Below are 15048 nucleotides of genomic sequence, written 5' to 3'. Positions count from 1 at the left end.
TTTCTGTATAAAACTGTAATTAATGTTCTTACGTATACAGACTGCATGATCTCTGGTCACAGGGCAAGATTAGAGATAAACAGTTGTGCTTACATAATTGGTTAAGCTGTTGGAAAGTGTTACACAAAGTAGTGATTAGTTGCCCTCCATTGTATTCCAGACACCAGGCTTTGTTAGAGTTTCCCATGACAGTTAATGAACATTTGCTAATGAGAAAATAACTCACTTTTCAGTGGTGTTTTGTTGTGGGTTTTTTTTTTTGTTTTTTTTTTTTGGCTTATCCAGTACTAATTTTAGTTTGAAAGGCTAACCGAATTCTTCATCTTCGTTTGTTTCCACACCCACCAGGCAGCTGTCATCCCAGGCCCCCCATTTTTATTTGGGGCATGTATAGTTCTTATGTCCTTCCTGGTTGCTGTATTCATCCCTGAGTACAGTAAAGGCAGTGGAGTTCACAACCACAGCAACAGGATCAGCGGCAGCCTGGCCAGCACTCCAGAACGGGGCAATGATGAGGACATTGAGCCACTACTGCAGGACAGCAGCATCTGGGAGCTTTCTTCCCTCGAAGAGCCTGGGCATCAGAGCACTGAGCTATAAATTCTGCAGAAAAGATTCTGTGGACGCCATCTCTGAGAGCCATGGTGGAACCACACCACATGGAGACTTCATGGTGCTGGAACAGAGATACTAGTAGCACCCTTCAGGGCTGAGTTTGAGAAGTAACCACCTCCATCCCTTTGTCTTCCTCCCCTTCCTCCTCCTGTGCCTCTTCCACCATTCTTTTCCTTTTCATTATACATTAGAACTAAATAAGATTTGAAATATACTTTTCTGCAAATAATATGCAACTCTCAAAGTTACCTGGGATCCACATTCAGAAACTCAGAATCTGTGGTAGAAATGATGGCTTTCCTTTAATAATGTCAGTGTAGGAGTGATCATGTCCTTTTCAAAAGGTGCAGGATTGTAATACAACTGCTGTCTCTGACAAAATTTAAGATAAAAAATCCCGTATTTTCTCCTCTCCTGTTCCTCTGAACTGTGTGCATTTATCACATGACTGTTTGTGAGTGGCTGCTTCAGGAGTCACTCAGTATCAGAGATCTGTTGCCTTTGTTCTAAGGTCAGCAAAAATCTAGTCTTACTCTCCTTTCCTTCTCTGCTTCCTATTCTTGGCTAGAATGAAATTCAGCATATACACCTCTGGATAGTAACAATACTGATTAGTATTACTTAATACCTTTACCAGAGGAAGGAAATTTTTTTAATAAATCTAAATCATGAAGAACTAGTAGCTCAGATTCCGGACCTAATGTCTTGGTTAGATCCATGGTGATTTTACAGAAGAAAAACATACATCAAGCATTCTGGTGGCAACATAGAAATTGGAGGGCGCTTGTAAGAAGGTTTTCAACAATGTAAACATTCCTAAGTGCAGATGAGAGTTAGTAACTGGATACCAGTGGAGTTAATCTCCAAGTTTAGACTCATGTAATGTTTTATTACTATTTACTCCCACCCACATATCCTGTGTCCTGCTTTTCACTGTATCACATCCCTATCTTAACTGTTATATGTAGGCATTTGTTTCCAGTCTTTGTTTTCATCTGTTATCTGCCTTTTAAATCTCATAGGAATATGCGCAGCAAATCCCTTCCTAAAATATGGGTTTAAGAAGCTCAGTTTCACAAGTGTCTTGCTAACTTTTCAAGATGTTTTATGGACAAAGAAAACTTTATAGATTTATGTGTGTTTTGCTGCACAAGTAAGTGGAGCATTAACTAGGGCCCATCTTTAACACAGCACTCCTTTGAAAGTTTTATAGGTATGAAATATATGTAGCTATATCATAAGGAGTTTTAATTTTTTTTTGATGGGGTGCTGTGTAAATCTTGTATTTATAAATATAATGAAAGTATTGACAGAAAAAATATATATACAACTTTTATAAAGGATTGTGTACTGACTGAATACACTTTAAAAAATATATATTTTGAAACCTGTTCTGCTATGAACAAAGATAACATATCTTTTTTTACTATGCTGTTGGTTTTTAAGTTAAGCTTCCTAATGCGTAATAAATTTGCAATGAATACTTTTATGTCTTTTGTATTTCTTTAAAGCAAATGGTACCATTGATCTTTAGGTTCTCCTTTGGGTGACTTTCAGCTAAAATAAGTTTTTAGTCCATAAGTTAATGCAAAAGATATGTGTATTTTCAAAATTAGTTTCACTTCACAATCTTCAAAATGAGTTCACAACTTTTTAAAAATTTTTTCAAAAAGCAGGGATACCAACAGTTACTTGTACACCCGTGTTTATTAGCAGCATTATTCCAGTAGCCAAAAGGTGGAAGAACTCTAGTGTCCATTGTTGGGTGAGTGGATGAAGAAAATATGGTATATACACAAATGGAATATTATTCAGCCTTTGAAAGGATTCTAACACATGTTACAACATGGATGAACCTTGAAGATGTTATACTAAGTGAAATAAGCAGGACGCATACTTTTGTCACAAAAGGACAAAAACTGTATGATTCCACTTATATGAAATATCTAGTCAAATGCACATAGAAAGTAGAATAGTGGTTGCCAGGTCTTGGGGGAAACAAAAGTGGGAAGTTATTATATAATGGATAGAGTTTTAGTTTTGAGCTTTCCCTGTGGCTCAGTGGTAAAGAATGTGTCTACAGTTCAGGAGATTCAGGAAATATGGGTTTGATCCCTGGGTCGAGAAGATCTCCTGGGGGAGGAAATGGCAACCCACTCCAGTATTCTTGGCTGGAAAATCCCAGGGACAGAGGAGCTTGCAGGCTATAGTCCATGGAGTTGCAAAGATTTGCGAGAAAAGTTCTGGAGATGGATGGTGAGGCTGGTTGCACAACAAGGTAAATGTACTCAATGGCATTGAACCAACCTAAAAATGGTTAAAATGATCCATTTTATTATTAGGTATATCTTGTCACAATTTTTTTAAAACTTACATAAATTTTTAAAATTGAGATAGAAGTCACTATTTTAACCATTCTACAGTGTACAATTCAGTGATGTTTAGTTTATTCACAAAGTTGTGCAACAGTTAGCATCAATTCCAGAACATTTCCATCATCCCAAAAGATAGACCCCATCCCCATTAGCAATCACTACCAATTTCCCCATCCCCATCCCCTGGAAATCAGTAATATACTTTCTGTGTCTGTAGATTTGCCTAGTTTGAATGTTTCATATAAATGGAATCATACAGTATGTGACATTTTGTGTCTGGCTTCTTTGACATACAGTGTTTTCAAGGTTCATCCATGTTGTATCATGTGTCAAATTTTATTCCTTTTTAAGGGTGAATATTTTGTGCATATACCAAATGCACAAAATGGAATTTTCCTTTATTCACTTATCAATTAATATCATTTGGTATTTGGATGGTTTTCACTTTTAGGTTAATATGAATATTAACCCACTGTAAACATTCTTGTCCATGTTTTTTGGTGAGCATATCCTCTTAGGTATATATCAGGGAGTAGAATTGCTAGGTCATTTAGTACTATTTTACCATTTGAGGAAGTGACACATCAGCTCCACATTTTACCGTCCTATCTGTAATGTCGGAGAGCTTCATTTCTGTATATCTTTAAAGATACTTGCTAATTTCTATTTTGTTGCCTGTTTGTAGACATTCTATTGGGTTTAGAGTGGTATCTCATGCTTTTGATTTGCATTTCCATAATGACTAATCATACTGAGCATCTTCTTGTGTCTTTATTTGCCATTTATATATACTTTATTTTTTTTTAATGTCTATTCAAATCCTTTGCCTATTTTTGAATCAGGATGACTGTCCTATTGTTGAGTTGTAAGAGTTGTTTATAAATTCTGGACACAGTTCAGTTCAGTCGCTCAGTCATGTCCTACTCTACAACCCCATGAACCACAGCACGCCAGACCTCCCTATCCATCACCAACTCCTGGAGTCCCCCCAAACCCATATCCATTGAGTCGGTGATGCCATCCAACCATCTCATCCTCTGTCGTCCCCTTCTCCTCCTGTCCTCAACCTTTCCCATCATCAGGGTCTTTTCAAATAAGTCAGCTCTTTGCATCAGTGGCCAAAGTACTGGAGTTTCAGCTTCAACATCAGTCCTTCCAATGAACACCCAGGACTGATCTCCTTCAGGATACACTGGTTGGATCTCCTTGCAGTCCAAGGGACTCTCAAGAGTCTTCTTCAACACCACAGTTCAAAAGCATCAATTCTTCGGCACTCAGCTTTTTCCACAGTCCAACTCTCACATCCATACATGACCACTGGAAAAACGATAGCCTTGACTAGATGGACCTTTTCTGGCAAAGTAATGTCTCTGTTTTTCAATATGCTGTCTAGGTTGGTCATAACTTTCCTTCCAAGGAGTAAGGGTCTTTTAATTTCATGGCTGCAATCACCATCCCCAGTGAGTTTGGAGCCCAGAAAAATAAATTCAGCCACTGTTTGCACTGTTCCCCATCTATTTGCCATGAAGTGATGGGACCAGATGCCATGATCTTCGTTTTCTGAATGTTGAGCTTTAAGCCAACTTTTTCACTCTCCTCTTTCACTTTCATCAAGAGGCTTTTTAGTTCTTCTTCACTTTCTGCCATAAGGGTGGTGTCATCTGTATATCTGAGGTTATTGATATTTCTCCCGAGAGTCTTGATTCCAGCTTCTGCTTCATCCAGCCCAGCATTTCTCATGATGTATGCTGCATGTAAGTTAAATAAGCAGGGTGACAATATATAGCCTTGAGATACTCCTTTTCCTATTTGGAACCAGTGTGTTGTTCCATGTCCAGTTCTAACAGTTGCTTCCTGACATGCATATTTGCATGGAATATCTTATTCCAGCCCTTCACTTTCAGTCTGTATGTGTCCCTTGTTTTGAGGTGGGTCTCTTGTAGACAACATATATAGGGGTCTTGTTTTTGTATCCATTCAGCCAGTCTTTGTCTTTTGGTTCGGGCATTCAACCTATTTATGTTTAAGGTAATTATTGATAAGTAAGATCCCGTTGCCATTTACTTTATTGTTTTGGGTTTGAGTTTATACACCCTTTTTGTGTTTCCTATCTAGAGAATATCCTTTAGCATTTGTTGGAGAGCTGGTTTGCTGGTGCTGAATTCTCTCAGCTTTTGCTTATCTGTAAAGCTTTTGATTTCTCCTTCATATTTGAATGAGATCCTTGCTGGGTACAGTAATCTGGGCTGTAGGTTATTGTCTTTCATCACTTTAAGTATGTTTTGCCATTCCCTCCTGGCCTAAAGAGTTTCTATTGAAAGATCAGCTGTTATGCTTGTGGGAATCCCCTTGTGTGTTATTTGTTGTTTTTCCCTTGCTGCTTTTAATATTTGCTGTTTGTGTTTGATCTTTGTTAATTTGATTAATATGTGTCTTGGGGTGTTTCGCCTTGGGTTTATCCTGTTTGGAATTCTCTGGGTTTCTTGGACTTGGGTGATTATTTCTTTCCTCATTTTAGGGAACTTTTCAACTATTATCTCCTCAAGGATATTTTTCATGGTCTTTCTTCTTGTCTTCTTCTTCTGAGACTCCTATGATTTGAATGTTGGGGCGTTTAACACTGTCCTGGAGGTCTCTGAGATTGTCCTCATTTCTTTTAATTCGTTTTTCTTTTTTCCTCTCTGATTCATTTGTTTCTACAATTCTATCTTCTATTTCACTAATCCTATCTTCTGCCTCTGTTAGTCTACTATTTGTTGCCTCCAGAGTGTTTTTTTATCTCATTTATTGCATTATTCATTATATATTGACTCTTTTTTATTTCTTCTAGGTCCTTGTTAAACCTTTCTTGCATCTTCTCAATCCTTGTCTCCAGGCTATTTATCTGTGATTCCATTTTGATTTCAAGATTTTGGATCATTTTCACTATCAATATTCAGAATTCTTTATCAGGTAGATTCCCTATCTCTTCCTCTTTTGTTTGGTTTGGTGAGCATTTATCCTGTTCCTTTACCTGCTGAGTATTCCTCTGTCTCTTCATCTTGTTTATATTGCTGAGTTTGCGGTGTCCTTTCTGTATTCTGGAAGTTTGTGGAGTTCTCTTTATTGTGGAGTTTCCTCACTTTGGATGGGGTTGTACAGGTGGCTTGTCAAGGTTTCCTGGTTAGGAAAGCTTGTGTCAGTGTTCTGGTGGGTGGTGCTGGATTTCTTCTCTCTGGAGTGCAACGAAGTGTCCAGTAATGAGTTATGAGATGTCAATGGTTTTGGAGTAACTTTGGGCAGCCTGTATATTGGAGCTCAGGGCTGTGTTCCTGTGTTGCTGGAGAATTTGCATGGTATGTCTTGCTCTGGAACTTGTTGGCCCTTGGGTAGTGCTTGGTTTCAGTGTAGGTATGGAGGCGTTTGATGAGCTCCTGTCAATTAATGTTCCCTGGAGTCAGGAGTTCTCTGATGTTCTCAGGGATTGGACTTAAGCCTCCTGCTTCTGGTTATCAGTCTTATTTTTACAGTAGTCTCAAGACTTCTCCTTCTGTACAGCACCATTGATAAAACATCGAGGGACACCCAGAGAAGTTCACAGAGTTACATGGAGAAGAGAAGAGGGAGGAGGGAGTTAGAGGTGACCCAAATGAGATGAGATGGAATCAATAGAGGAGAGAGCAAGTTAGCCAATAATCATTTCCTTATGTGCACTCCACAACTGGGCCACTCAGAGGTATTCATGGAGTTATACAGAGGAGAAGAGGGAGGAAGGAGACAGAGGTGACCAGGAGGATAAAAGGGGGGAAATCAAAAGGAGAGAGACAGATCCAGCCAGTAATCAGTTCCCTAAGTGATCTCCATCGTCTGGAACACACACAGATTCACAGAGTTGGGTAGAGAGGAGACACAGGCAACCTGGTGGAGAAAAAGGAGAGTCCAAAGAGGGGGAGTGCAGTCAAGCCAGTAATCTCGCTCCCAAGTAAAAATGGGTACTGAAGATTGGGTTCTTAAAGGTACAGAATTGATAACAAATACCAAAAAGCAAAGATTAAAAATCTAGAGTAGAGTTTGGAATTTCAAAACTACAATATTAAAGAAAAGAAAAAAAAGAGAAAAAAGTCACAAAAATTATATATGAAATTTTCTTTAAAAAAATGGGGTCTTTTTTTTTTTTTTTTTTTTTGCAAAGTAATAGTAGGTTATAAAAGTGAAAATTAAAGGAGTAATAGAGGACTTAAATTTTTTTTTTAATTAAAAAAAAAGAATGATCTTAAAAATAGTAAAAATATATCTAGGACTTTCTCTGGTGTTATTGTGGATATTGTAGGGTCAGTTCATTTTCGGATAGTTCCTTGGTCCAGCTTATATTTCTCAAGATCTATAGGCCCCTTCCTATGTAGTCAGTACTGCTGCTGCTGCTGCCAAGTCACTTCAGTCGTGTCCGACTCTGTGCGACCCAATAGACAGCAGCCCACCAGGCTCTGCCGTCCCTGGGATTCTCCAGGCAAGAACACGAGTGGGTTGCCATTTCCTTCTCCAATGCATGAAAGTGAAAAGTGAAAGTGAAGTCACTGAGTCGTGTCCAACTCTCAGCGACCCCATGGACTGCAGCCTACCAGGCTCCTCCATCCATGGGAGTTTCCAGGCAAGAGTACTGGAGTGGGGTGCCATTGCCTTTTCCTATGTAGTCGGTACTAACAACAGGGTTTTAATCTATAGCACCTGTCTCTTCCAAGGCAGTTCCCTCTGATTTAGCTTCTGTTTGCTGGTCTCTTCAGTGTTTGATTTCTGCTCTGACACAAAGGGGGCGGTGATGAACCCTTTTTTTAGGCTCACTTGTTCAGTCACGCTGTGGGGAGGGAGGGACACTGCAAACAAATAACACTGGCATGTGCTCGCAGTGCCTCAGCAACACTGGGCCTACCCCTACTCACGGCACATGTACCTTCCCTGCCCACACTGCTCAGGCTCTAGGTTGCTCTACCAGGAGCCGTCTGAGGCCAGCCCTGGGCAGCATGCACCTCCCAGGTCTAAGCCGCTCAGGTTCAGGCACTTGGGTAGTCCTCAGAGGCGCAGACTCTGTTAGGCCTGCGTTTTGTGCCCTTCCCAGGTCCGAGCAGCTCAGGTGATGAGGTTTTTGATGAGCGCGGTCGCTGCTACTTATCACCTCCCCAGTCCCTGCTGCTCGGTTTTCTGGGTGTACAACCAGCGCACCTTCTCAGGCGGATGATGACTGTCCAGAACCCCATGAAATCTTAGTTAGCAAAGAAGCCTACTTACAGTTTTGTAGATAATGTCTCTCTGGGGCTGCGATTGCCCCCTTCCGGCTCTGGCTGCCTGTCACCAGAGGGGGATGATCTGCAGCTGGCTATCTCTGTTCAGTCCGTTGTTCTGTGCGTGGGCCTGGTGGTGTCTTAGGTTAGGGCTGGTTTTTCACGTGGTAGTTATCCCACAGTCTGGTTTGCTAGCCCAAGTTAGTTCGCTCAGATTGCTCTCAGGCATTCAGGCCAGATCCTTAGTCTAAGCAATGCAGCCCACATCTCCCTGCCCAGCCCCCGCTTGCTAGTGGCAGATGCAGGTGTCTGTGCTGCTTCTCTGCTGGGGGAGTTACCATTGGGCTCATAATCTGTGGGATTTAATTATTTATTTATTTTTTCTCCCTGTTATGTTGCCTTCTATGCTTCCAAGGCTCGCCACAGACTCGGTAGTGAGAGTGTTTCTTGGTGTTTGGAAATTTCTCTCTGTTTAAGACTCCCTTCCTGGGATGGAGCTCCGTCCCTACCTCTTTTCTCTCTTTTTTTGCCTTATATTTTTTCCTACCTCCTTTCGAAGACAATGGGCTGCTTTTCTTGGTGCCTGATGTCCTCTGCCGGCATTCAGAAGTTGTCATGTGGAATTTACTCAGTGTTTAAATGTTCTTTTGATGAATTTGTGGGGGAGAAAGTGGTGTCCGCATCCTATTCCTCCACCATCTTTGAGAAATCTGTTCCCATCTCTTTCAGAATTTTCCACAGTTTATTGTGATCCACACAGTCAAAGGCTTTGGAATAGTCAAGAAAGCAGAAATAGATGTTTTTCTGGAACTCTCTTGCTTTTCCCATGATCCAGCGGATGTTGGCAATTTGATCTCTGGTTCCTCTGCCTTTTAACCTGCAATAAAACTTGTATAAAACCAGAAGAGAAGAAAATGCTAACTCTACATGTACACGCACACCAGCAAAAGGAAGGAGATGATAGTCACCTGCTCTGTCCTCGCTTCTGTGACTGGTCATGTGACCTTCAGTTCAGTTCAATCGCGCAGTCATGTCTGACTCTTTGCAACCCATGGACTGCAGCACACCAGACTTCCCTGTCCATCACCAATTCCCAGAGCTTGCTCAAACTCATGTCCATCAAGTCTCTGATGCCATCCAACCATCTCATCCTCTGTCATCCCCTTCTCCTCCTGCCTTCAATATTTCCAAGTATCAGGGGCTTTTCCAATGAGTCAGTTCTTTGCATCAAGTGGCCAAAGTATTGGAGCTTCGGCATCAGTCCTTCCAGTGAATATTCAGGACTGATCTCCTTTAGGATGGAGTGGTTGAATCTCCTTGCAGTCCAAGAGACTCTCAAGAGTCTTCTCCAACACCACAGTTCAAAAGCATCAATTCTTCAGTGCTCAGCTTTCTTTATAGTCCAACTCTCACATCCATACATGACTACTGGAAAAACTATAGCTTTGACTAGGCGGACGTTTGTTGGCAAAGTAATGTCTCTGCTTTTTAATATGCTGTCTCGGTTGGTCATAACTTCCCTTCCAAGGAGCAAGCGTCTTACTTTCATGGCTGCAGTCACCATCTGCAGTGATTTTGGAGCCCAAGAAAATGAAGTCTCTCACTGTTTCCATTGTTTCCCTATCTATTTGCCATGAAGTAATGGAACCAGATGCCATGATCTTTGTTTTTTGAATGTTATGTCAACTTTTTCACTCTCCTCTTTCACCTTCATCAAGAGGTTTTTTTGTTCCTCTTCACTTTCTGCCATAAGGGTGGTGTCATCTGCATATCTGAGGTTATTGATATTTCTCCCAGCAATCTTGATCCAGCTTCTGCTCCATCCAGCCTGGCATTTTGCTGATGTACTCTACATATAAGTTAATTAAGCAAGGTGACAATATACAGCCTCAGTGTACTCCTTTCCCAGTTTTGAACCAGTCCCTTGTTCCATGTCCAGTTCTAACTGTTGCTTCTTGACCTGCATACAGATTTCTCAGGGGGCAGGTAAGATGGCCTGGTATTCCCACCTCTTTCAGAATTTTTCACAGTTTGTTGTGATCCACACAGGCAAAGCTTTTGGCATAGTTAATGATGTAGAAGTAGATGTTTTTCTGGAACTGGCTAATATTTAAAACTTCTGCTTCTACCCATTCCATTTCCTTGACCTTCAATAAAACTTCAGCTTGTTGGGGTTTTCTGACAGTTAACCAAGATCTAAATTACTAACGGATCTGCACCCTCAGTAGTTGTACCAACATCATCATCATTATCATTAGTATCTGTAATTTTTCAGTAATTATACTACTAGGCATGGAGTACTAAGAACTACCTCAGAGAACCCCTGAAGTTCTGGACATAGCTTTCCTTTCCCCTCACTGGCAGCACAACCCCTTTGTCTCCTGCCTCAGTGGCATGAGAAGGCCAAGTAGGAGTCTCATCTCCCAGTGCAGTGGAACCATAGATGTTTCACCTCATAGCAGCATTACCCGCTTCTCCGACTGACATCTCTCAGAATTGCAAAGAGGGTTAATGTTCTTAGGTGTGATGGAAAGAGAAGCCCCTCCACTTCCTCCCTTGCATCTTAATTCCTTAGATTCTTGCTCAGAGTACACTATATCATTTCCCATGCAAAGCTATGGAGCTTGGATTTTATTCTTTTTAGCTTTTTTCTTTCTCAGTGCTGTGATTAAGTCAGAAGGAATGACCATCTTGGCTAGGTCTCCCTGTCTCTTTCTAGCTTGCTTATATTTGAAAACTTTTTCTTCCTTTCTTTTTATGTTTAATGTTTATGTGTTTGTCTAATCCTCCTTGATATTGAGCCCAGAAATCTGTCTCGTTCCTATTACCAGTGCAACTCCACTGGAATGGCCTGAGCTGTGAGGTTCTCAGCAGTGACTCTCACATGTCTTATGTGTCAACTAAGAATAACTGTGCATGTTTGTCTTTGGGATACTAAAATACATGGATCTCTAATACTGGTTGTTATTATTTTAGTTCTAATAACTTGATTTTATATTTTGGTCATTTGGGCTAAGAAGAATAAAAAGGCTTATATTTTCTAAGATTTTTAAAAGGAACATAACTTGTAAAAATGTTATGGACAACTGCATGAGATTTGAGGGGCAGAGATGAGGTGACATGGAGATTATTAGTCTGTTCATACTTAAGTATGAATTGAAGTTTTCTTTTCAACTCTACCTAAGATTAGCTTCATTAAGTTGAATCATTTATAATGTTCAAGAACATGAACAGGTAAAGATAAATGTATTACAAAATATTAAGATACATTAGATGTATTAGGGTACTTCAGTATGTTAGCTATTGGGGGATTTTTTAATGGGTTATGTGTGTATAGCTGCTTTAATGGCCATCAGGGCCATTTTTTAAAAGCTGTTACTTGTCTTGGAAAGAGGGTAATGATGATTAGAGTCATTGTGTTTTAAAATATTATGACCACTAGATGACAGTGGTTAGACAGTGGTTTTCAAGGTTAGGCCTATTAGAATTTTGACTTGTAAAGAAAAAAGAATTTTGTGACAATGGGCATTTTAAAATATCTGCATACCAAAATTCTTGAGCTGTAAATAAAAAGAAGAGTGAAAGGAAAGAGTGGTAAGAGCATAAAAAGTACATTCATCTATTTTCTTTTCTGACTGTATTAATTTTAGAAGACAGCATGTCCTCTTCTGTCATGTAAGAATACTTGAGCTTTCCTTGTTCTAGTCTGACTTTTCTATCAGTGTGACAAGCTGCCAAAATTTCACTTAGGGAAGTTCTAAGTCTCGCCAATTGCTGGTTTCAAACTTGAGAGTTTAGAATATCAGCAAAGATAATTGTGAATTTTCCATTGTATGTTGTTGCTTTGTACTTATACAAGAATCAAAAAGCCTTTGTCTAAATAGATTTAAAATCTACTTTCCTGCCATTAAAAACACAAGAAATATTCTTTCCCTCAGAGTTTTTAGGAGACCAAAATTCACTTGAAAAGATGATAATTGGGGCCTGGTCCCAGCTTACTGGTGACGGGCTTCACTAACATGATCATGGCAGCTCAGACAGGTAAGAGAGCCCAAAGGTGGTCTCGGGATGCCATCCAAAGTCGGCGCAGCCGCCAGAAGCCTGGCTCTAGCACAGTGCCTGCGAGGAATGTCAGTTATGGTTCAGTTATGTCAGTTCCTATGGTATACTGATGAGCACAACTCTTCCACTACATACCTCAATTTTGCCTAAAAAGATACACGCAAAAACCTTCAGAATTGCTGCACCATTAATAAACAAAAGAATATTCAGAAAGGAGAATTGTAGGTTATTCTATGCAGGAAATGTATGATGGAATGGAGAATTACACGCATTTTGTTCTTTGGTGCAAAAAATCAGATATAATACCAAGGAGATCTGAATACTGCAAAACACGATTAGAAATTGGGTTTCCACTTGTACTGAAGTGCAGTATATCAGTAGTAACCTTGGTGAAACCACATTTGGTGAAGGTATCCTGTACTGATGGGAAGCTCTTCAATCATTTGGAGACTATTTGTCATTTTCACCCAGGTCTTCCTGACTACCCAAGAACTTGTACTTTGGATTTTTCAATTTCTTTTGAATTTTGCTCACTTCTACACTCTCAGCTTACCACAGTAGTTTTTCAGTGAAGTTGTAAAGCAGACGGTGGCTGCCTTTGAAAGAAGAGCATGTAAGCTGTATGTTCCAGAAACAAACATACCTCAGGAAATGATGCTTCATGAAGTTCATCACTTGTAAAGAAAAAAATGAAATGGTCACCTATTGTATCTAGTTCACTCACTTTTAGGAAGTGCTTTAATCATTTGCTTTCAGAAGTCAGAAAGCATTTGTCAAACTCAGCTTTGATTATAAACCCATACCGTTGAAAATTTACACTTGGAACATGGAACCACATGTACATAGAATTCAATCAAGTATAATTCAGAGAAGTATGTATGTTAGCATATTTACAATAATACGATGTCATCACTGTTGCTAGAATACTGACATCACTCTTTTGAGCAGAAATTGAAACTGTAAATTTAAACCTTTTAATTATTACCTCACCTGAAAGAGGTTGGTTGAGATTAACCATGTCACATTTACGTTACTAATTTCAGACTATTTATAATTTATTGCCTTAGGGCCTGCCTCATGGCTTAGAATATTTGAGTAATAACCAGATACTTAGAGTAAAAACTGACTTAAAAATACTGTTAGAGAAGGTTCCCTGGCACTTTTCTTATTTTTAAATTGTCCCTATGGGTAGTAGTAGATAATTCAGTATTATACTAAGGTTAACTTCCAGATAAACAACAATATTTTTCTTTCTTTTGGTGAGTGATCCAGAGGGGGTTTTTTTGGTCCAGAATTTTAAGCTACTTTTCTCATAGTTTGCAACCCTCACCCTGATACTCTGACTGCTGTGTCAGTAATGCTGAATCCATGTCAAATTTTGCCTACAGCAATGGCAATAAATCAAGATAAGTTGGTTTATATGTCTGCAGCACCATGCATCCTTATTTTCTATTTATTGTGTATATTCACTTTCAATAATGTATTTCAAACTGATATTTTTATAAACAATCGACATAAGGACTGAAGTGGTAACTTAATAAAGTTAATTTGTTTATTTTTTGTACAGTTAAAAAAAAAGATGAGGGGGAACAGATGGCGGAGGAGTAGGTGGAGGTGGAATACATCTCTCTTCATGGATGCATCAGGAATACACCTTCAGACACAGAAGTGCATCACCAGCTGAGATCGTACAGGAGGACCTGACCAGTGGAAAAGCGTATATAGAACCACACAAAACTCAGTAGGATGAAGGAAATAGGGGGGAAAACAGTGTTAGTAGGAGTGGACATATCCTCGGCAGGTGGGGGGACGGAAGCAGGGGTCCGATCCCCACAGCGGGGCAATTGTCTGAGTCAGAGGAGAAACATTTAAGTGAAACAGCTGATCTGTGGCAGCCTAAATAGAATGAGAATCAGACAGTCCTTACCAGAGCCATACATACCCTGGACAGGGACACAGTTACCCTAGAAAGCTCAGCAGCTGGGAGCTGGAGTTTAGGGATTGTGGAGCAAACCCAGTGCGAGGACTGCTGTTGACTGTGCAGAGACGGATTGTGGGGATGTGAGGGGGAAGATCATGGTGGGAAATGCCTGCAGAGGAAAGCTGGAGCAAGGCAGTACTGCTGAGTCATGCACAGGATGTAGAGCCATCACCATAGCCTCTTTCTCTGCACACACCAGCATTGGCAGCTGAACGATAGAGAGACTGGCCCATCAAATGCCTGAGGCACTGAACTGCAGAGTAGAACTCCACCCAGGGTGCCCCTTTAAGTGCCTGATGGGGTCTATGGAGTAGGGCCTCAGTCAGAGGGGGGGCCTCTATTGCCTGATGTGTAGAACCACAGAAAGGGACCCCAGGCAAGGGATTCCCTCTAAGTGCCTGACCAGGTGGAGCAACGGAGAAAGACTGGGCAAAGAGGCCTCCTGATAGCCAGCTGCAAGAGGCTCGAGAAAAGACTCTGACAGGGCCATAACTCCTGCCACGGAGGCAGTTTGTGTCCCTGCACACTTGATGCTGCCAGGGTCCCTGCAAGCCAAGCAACTGCACCACCTTCATGTTCAATTCTCACTAGGGCAGAGCTACCACACGCAAAATAATAATAATAACAAAGTCTTGTGTTTATGTGCACAGGGTCACTTTGGTCCTGTCCGGCTCTTTGCAACCCTGTAGACTGTGGCCTGCCAGGCTTCTCTGTCAGAGAGGGGGGTTCTCCAGGCAAGAATACTGGAGCATATTGGCCA

At 40.6% G+C, this 15048-nt stretch overlaps 1 protein-coding gene and 1 pseudogene across 2 annotated transcripts in view; both read left to right on the top strand.

The window, feature by feature from the left end:
- Window positions 1-2098, top strand: part of MFSD14B (major facilitator superfamily domain containing 14B) — a 118686-nt gene extending 116588 nt beyond the window's left edge. For both annotated transcript variants that reach the window (XM_069576802.1, XM_069576803.1), the window contains exon 12: window positions 349-2098. In XM_069576802.1, the coding sequence (XP_069432903.1) occupies window positions 349-600 (252 nt within the window). In that variant the 3' untranslated portion in view covers window positions 601-2098. The remainder of the gene's footprint in view (window positions 1-348) is intronic.
- A 10318-nt stretch (window positions 2099-12416) lies between these two features.
- On the top strand, window positions 12417-12988 carry LOC138432408 (coenzyme Q-binding protein COQ10 homolog B, mitochondrial pseudogene; annotated as a pseudogene).
- The last annotated feature ends 2060 nt before the right edge of the window (window positions 12989-15048 follow it).

Source organism: Ovis canadensis, chromosome 2 (assembly GCF_042477335.2).
Source record: "Ovis canadensis isolate MfBH-ARS-UI-01 breed Bighorn chromosome 2, ARS-UI_OviCan_v2, whole genome shotgun sequence".
In the NCBI taxonomy this organism is placed as follows: Eukaryota; Metazoa; Chordata; class Mammalia; order Artiodactyla; family Bovidae; genus Ovis; species Ovis canadensis.
This window is presented reverse-complemented; position numbering and strand designations above follow the sequence as displayed.